At 54.3% G+C, this 6,860-nt stretch overlaps 1 protein-coding gene across 1 annotated transcript; it reads left to right on the forward strand.

Annotated features, from left to right (window-relative positions):
* The first annotated feature begins 878 nt into the window (after positions 1-878).
* Positions 879-5,562, forward strand: IRX1 (iroquois homeobox 1). The gene is given in 4 exon segments (XM_029053606.1): positions 879-1,169; positions 4,490-5,277; positions 5,279-5,421; positions 5,424-5,562. Coding segments are annotated over 4 exon segments (1,305 nt in total). The 5' UTR covers positions 879-899; the 3' UTR covers positions 5,528-5,562.
* The last annotated feature ends 1,298 nt before the right edge of the window (positions 5,563-6,860 follow it).

Genomic DNA, 6,860 nt, shown 5'->3' on the forward strand with positions numbered 1-6,860 from the left:
GCTGCGAAACAGCAAAACCCCAATGTTGGACAGCTGTAAAATCGTGTAGACAGGTTGTCATACAGCAATGGGGGCTTTCTGAAAGGATCCCATTGCTAAACATTACACACACACACACACACACACCATGGAAAGTAGCCCAAACAGTGCTACACACCACGTGTTTCACTGGGGGGAGTGAAGAAGGGAGTGGGAGGAGGGAAGGGAAAGGGGGAAAGAAAGAGGGAGAAAAGGAATGGGGGGAGAGAGTGAGGGGAGAGGGAGAAAGAGAGAGGAGAAGAGAGGAAGGAGAGAGGAGAGGGGAGAGAAAGAGGGAGAGGGAAGAGAGGGAGGGAGAGGGAAAGAGAGGGGAGACGGAGGAGGCCCCGGGGGCGGGGCCAGGGGCTCCGGCGGATGCCAATCAAAGCATCAACTTCAAATTGTATCTGAAAGATCAGCCTAGGACCTAAGGGCAGACACATCAGTTGGAGCTCAATTGTTGATCAGATCACATCTAAGGGATTTAGGAGCACAGAAGAGCCGAGATTTGAGGAAAGACACCCCATTGAATCCATCCACTCCTCCTCCACCTATAGATCGCCACCCAGACCTTTTGACTGAAAGAAATCAGAAGGGAAAAGAGAGAGAGAGAGAAAGAAAAAAATCTCTCGCCCCGGCTGACTTCTGTTTAAAAAACCAAAATACATTTTTTCGGGTTTTTTTTTTTTCCTCCTTCTTTCTTTGCTCCGTCTCTTCCCCCGTTCTTGGCAAGTTTCCTCTGCCCTCCCCCCTCCCCCTTTTTTTCCTCTCCCCCCTCCCCCCCTCTTTCTCCTCCCTTCCCCCCTCCCTCCTTTTTATACTTGTGCCTCCTCCTCCTCCTCCTCCTCCTCCTCCTCTTCGGCGGCGTTTGCGCTTCGGAGATGTCCTTCCCCCAGCTGGGCTACCCGCAGTATCTGAGCGCTAGCCCGGCGGTCTACGGGGGCGAGCGACCGGGGGTCTTGGCCGCCGCCGCCGCCGCCGCCGCCGCCGCGGCCGCCGCCTCCTCCTCGGGTCGCCCCGGGGCTACCGAGCTGGCCAGCGGCTCGCCCGCCGTGGCCTCCGTCCTGGGCATGTACGCCACCCCCTACAGCGCGCCCAACTACAGCGCCTTCCTGCCCTACACCGCGGACCTCGGCCTCTTCTCCCAGATGGTGAGTGACCCTCGGCTTCTCCTTCCTTCCATCGCCTTTCTGGGGCCCTTACCGTGTGCAGAGCACTGGGCTGAGCGCTTGGAAGGTACGGTCCGGACGCAGATGGTGACCATCCCCGCCCCAGGACCGGCTCACCGTCTAAAGGGGGGAGAGCCTCTTTGGGGGTCCCCTTCGCCAATTTGGGGGAGTCCCTTCCCTCCCCCCCCACAGCTCCAGGAGGGAGAGGAAGGAAAGGGGTCCTCCGTCCCCCCATCCCACCCCTCTAGGTGCCCCCAGGAAGGAGGGAGAGGAAGGAAAGGGGTCCGAAGGAGGGGGGGCGGCGAGTGTGAGTGTGAGTGTGTGCGCCCTTGCCAGGGAATTTGGCTGGGAATCCAGGCAGGGACACCACCCCTCTCCCAAGCGGAGACGCTAGGCCCTGGATAATGGGGAGGGGGTCGGAGGAAGGGCTACTACGGTCAACGGGGGCGTCTAGTCCCGGCCCCCCCCCCCCAAAATCTCCTTTGCTTCCTCCTGCCCGGCCGGTATTTCCCTAGCAACTCGCCGTGCTGTTTACAAACTCTTCCCCTTTCTCCTCCCTCCTTATTGTTGCTGTCGAAAAGCCTGTTTTTTCACTTTCTTTGGTGATTTGATTTGATTTTTTTTTTTTTTGTCACCCCACCTTTCCCAGAACTGAGTTTCTCGATTTCGGAGCTCTTCCCTCCCGGAGAGCGTCCGAGGGCACTGGACCTGACATTTTTTTTTTTTTACCAACTTGGGAATTTCTTTCTTTTTTTCCCCCCTGTTTTCAACCGTGGAATTGCAAAGGCCTGCGCGGCCGCTTGAACTTGGTCTCCTCTCGACTGTCCGAAAACTGCCAAAGTTTTCACTGGAGCCACAAGGAAGCCCCGCTCGGATGGTATTTTCAGAACTAAACGGCGAAGGAGAGTGTCGCTGATTCTAAAATCACGCGTGATGCTCCTCAGATTTTTCTTTTTTTAATGATTATTTTTTCTTCTTGGGGAAAAGTGCGTCTATAGGGTCGGGGGTGAGAGAGAAGAGGAGAGCGTAGCAACTTTAATCCCCGGCTTCAATAACAGGCCGAGCTGTCTGTCTAACCTATGGGTTTTCCCCCTCTGTGGGGAATAAGGGAACGAGGAGGAAGAGGACACTAAATCAGAATTTCTCCAAGATCGTGGATTTAGCCTTATTTCCAAACACCTTCAAAACTACTCCCTGCCCCCCTCCCCTAAAATGTAAAAAGTGAATAAGTATCAAGTGTGCATAGGGAAGAGCCAGTCATCTGATTTGAAGGGTAGGTTTGGTTCGTTTTTCTTTTTTCCAAACTATTATATTATCGAGTGATAACATCGGAAAGGGGCTCCTCTGGGGACAAGACCACTTCTTCTCGAGGAACCCAAACTGGGTTTCAGATTTATTTCTTTGGGCTTTTTTTTTTATCTGCATTTTGTTAATGCAGTAAAGTTGCCCCAGAAGCGATGAGAGATTTATAAGTGGCCCCTTCGTGAGAATTCCCAGCAGGGATGAGACAGAAATTCCGTTTCAGCAACAACAATAATCCAAACAAGAGGATAAGAAAGTGCAGAAAGTCCGTACGGTAACATATTAAAAGAAAAATAAAATGAGGCCTTGGCATGCCCCTCTGGGCGACTTGTAGTTAAACCTTTCCCTATATATTAAAAAGCAAAACACATTCTCTCATTTGCAACTCTGTCAAAGTTCACGCTTCGCGTTGGCCCACACAGCTGTTTTTATTTTTAATTTTTTCAGAAGTACCTACCGGGCATTCATGGATTATTCTTTTAAGGGAAATCCTAACGTAGGCGAATACCATTGGGGGATGCCTCGGGGGTGAAAAATAGTCCAATTTTGTTATCCCCAATCCGGCCAACAACCCAAAAAGAAAAAAAAAAAAAGTACAACGGGGTAAAATGTGATAATCCAGCTCTCAGTGAGTCCAGTCGTAGCGAAATGTAAATGTGTCTGTATAAGTGTGCATGAGTGTGTGCGTGTTGCGGTTCTTGGAAAGTATTTCCCATATCCCGAATTGCTATGCTTACTGCGTATTTGGAAGTCAAGGGGTAAAGTTGCGCGCGTACGCCTGGACAATTTGCGGTAATAATGAGGCCTAATGAGGTTGTTAGAAAGATAAAATGTTATTTACCAAAACACCTGATGGGATAATTTGACTTGCTGTGTTTTACTACTGATGATAAAAAGAATATTGATTGCAAATAAGATCACCGCCTCTAAACGCTTGCAGTTTGTGTTTCTTCCACCCAGATCAAAAGCAAAACTAAGAGATAAGTAACCGAATGCGTAGATTCTGTAGGATGAGTGAGCCAGTTTATTTTCCGAAAGCTGTTAACTCCTTCTAAGAAGTTAATATTTTACGGTTTCGTTCGGGGTTTGGCCAAGGGAGGGGAAAAAAGGAAGAAAACCCTACGTTGCCAGCATTTGAAGTGGTTGGAGAGGCATTCGAATTCCAAACTGCCTGTCAACTCTAGCTTCATTGAAATATCTATGAACGGTTCGATTGGGGTGAATTTTGGGTTAAATGGGGGCGCTTTCACTTTAGTTAAGACATGGATTTCGAGCCTCTGAAAAATGGGGGCTCGCTTCTGAGTCTCCCCCCCTTTTCGGAAGACGGTGGTAACCCGGAATCTGGGGTGGTGGACGAGGGAATTTTTTAGTCGCGCAGTTCGAAGGTCTCCTTCTGGCGAGAGAGAAAAATCTGAATTTCGGTGGGGGTTGTTTCTCTGTCCTCTGATCTTCATCGCAGGGAGGGGGTTAGAGGGTAGTTGGGGATGGGGGGGGGGGGGAGCCGTTCACGAGGGTGGAAAATCAGCAGGAGGCGTGTTTTAAGCAGTTTCTGGGTGCGTGGGTAAGGCTGTCACTTGGACCTGAAGGGGGGCCCTGGAAGGGGCGGGGGAGGAGGAAAAGAGGGCACGGTGGAGGTAATTCGTCGAAGCGCTGTGCTTTTTGCAAAGAGCCAAAAACCTGCGACGGGCCTAGGGTTCCTGCCGGGGAAAGGTGGAGAGGAGGAGGAGGGGAAGGAGGAGGAGGGGGAGAGGGGCAGCAGGAGTTGGGTAGGGGGGATCGAAGGGCTGAATTCCCCTCTCGCCGGAGGGTTTGTGGGAGGGTGGGAGGAGAGGCGACCCTTGAGGGGCCCAGGCCCCCCGGTGGTTAAGGTCACCCGCTCTGCAGATCTTCCTCCCCTCACCCGCCGCCCCCCGGCCCCCAGCCAGACTGTAGGCGTCCGAATTCACCGTCTCTGTGTCTGTCTGTCTCTGTCGCCCCCCTTCCCCACCCCACCCGCCCAGGGGTCCCAGTATGAACTAAAGGACAACCCCGGGGTCCATCCGGCGACTTTCGCCGCCCACACCGCCCCCGGCTATTACCCCTACGGCCAGTTCCAGTACGGAGACCCGGGCCGGCCCAAGAACGCCACCCGGGAGAGCACCAGCACCCTGAAGGCCTGGCTGAACGAGCATCGCAAGAACCCCTACCCCACCAAGGGCGAGAAGATCATGCTGGCCATCATCACCAAGATGACCCTCACCCAGGTGTCCACCTGGTTCGCCAACGCCCGGCGCCGCCTGAAGAAGGAGAACAAGGTGACCTGGGGCGCCAGGAGCAAGGACCAGGAGGACGGCCACCTCTTCGGCAGCGACAACGAAGGGGACCCCGAGAAGGCCGAGGACGACGAGGAGATCGACCTGGAGAGCATAGACATCGACAAGATCGACGAGAACGACGGCGAGCAGAGCAACGAGGAGGAGGAGGACAAGGCCGAGCCCCTGAGGCCCAGCCAGGAGCAGAGCCCCGGGCCGGACCAGGGGCTGGCGGCCGGGCCGGAGGGCCTGAAGCCCAAGGAGCCCCTCGCCCTGGACGGCGGCAGCACCCGCATCCTCAGCCCCGGGGCCCAGGGGGGCTTGCAGGGGGCTCCCCACGGCAAGCCCAAGATCTGGTCCCTGGCCGAGACGGCCACCAGCCCGGACGGCATCCTCAAGTCGTCGCCTCCTCCTCCTCCTCCGCCTCCTCCTCCTCCTGCTGCTGCCGCCGCCGCCCCCGGCCAGGTGGGCCACTCGCCCTCCCAGCTGCAGCACCCGCTTCCTGCCCAGCCACGGACTCTACACCTGCCAGATCGGCAAGTTTCACAACTGGACAACGGGGCTTTTCCTGGCCCAGAGTTCCCTGTTGAACGTCAGGTCCTTTCTGGGAGTAAATCACCATCACCACCACCAGCATCACCCCGGCCATCCCAACCACCACCTGCACCCGCAGCAGCAGCAGCAGCAGCAGCAGCAGCAGCAGCAGCCCACGGTGCTCTCGCCCACCCTGGGGGGGCTCGGTGGTGACAGACCCTCAGAGAGGACCAGCCCCAAACACACAGGTAAAAACCACCAGCCCTCCGATCCCTCCCCCCCCCCCCCCGCGCGGGGACCTGGGGACCACCCCCCTCCAGCCCAGTTCCCAGGCCCTGAGGTTGGTGGGAGGGGGATTGGGGGACCACCCTGCCTCCAATTGCGGGAGGGGGGGAATCACAGAGCCACCTGCCCTGAGACTCCCTCTCCCTTGACCATCCCAACGTTTAGAACAGTGCCCGGCACATAGTGCGCGCTCAATAGATACGATCGAACGAATGAAAGTGAGCGCTCAACAAATGCCAGCATTATTATCCTTACTGTCCCGAAATAATAAACGTAGCCCGGGCCGTCCGCTTCCAAGCAAAGCAGGCTTTTCTCGGAGCTCGGCTGGGGGAGATGGGACCCCCTAAAAAAAAGGGCCCACACCCCTACCCTCCACCCATCCCTTCGGGGGCTAGAACAGCCCATACCCTTCGTGTGCTAAAATAGCCCTCTTTCCATCCTCTCTCAGAAAGAGAAAACGTAGCCAGGACCGACACTCCTCCCCAGCAGCTCAAATCGCCTTTTCAGCCCGTCCGTGACAAGTGAGTCTTTGCTTTACTTTACTAAAGGAATGTTACTGGTGCACAACAGAACGCTGGGGAAACGGTAAAATCATCATCATCATCATCATCATCATAAAATAATGATGATAAACTCCGGCTAATCCTACCGACGATAGCAGGGAGAGTCGGGCCAGATAGGGGCGGAATGGATAGGAACGGGGCCTAGGGAACTTGTAACTTCGGGAAAGTCGGGAATGCTCAACCCCCCTGCCGCATTTAGCTGATGTCGGATCGTTTTCGTTCGAGGCAGTCGCCGGCTCCCCGGGCCCGTTAACATCTAAGGGAACCGTAGCTATGCTCCTCACTTAGTCTCTTCACTGACAAAGATGGTCACGTCTATTTTTTTTCCCCCTACAGCTCTTTGGCTCAGCAAGAGGGAACACCGCGAATTTTAGCTGCTCTCCCTTCCGCTTGATTCTTTTCGGAGGGGTGGGTGGGAGGGGTGGATCGGGACAGGGAACGGAATAAAAAAAAAACAAAATATTTCAGAGACTGGTATTAAAGACAAAATACGGAAACGATATAAACTATTCCCATCGGTCTCCTCTTGCAATAAGGTGCAAAGACATCAACGCGATTTTCCATACCGTACCTGGAACTCCTCTGTACCATTTCAGATCGTGTTATTCTAACCATCCTTGGATTATTTGTTTGGTAAATGTCGCCCATGTGTTTGTGTTTTTTCTGTATATAGAGTGATTTCAGATTGTAAATAGCGC

The sequence above is a fragment of the Ornithorhynchus anatinus genome, chromosome X3 (assembly GCF_004115215.2).
Source record: "Ornithorhynchus anatinus isolate Pmale09 chromosome X3, mOrnAna1.pri.v4, whole genome shotgun sequence".
NCBI lineage: Eukaryota > Metazoa > Chordata > Mammalia > Monotremata > Ornithorhynchidae > Ornithorhynchus > Ornithorhynchus anatinus.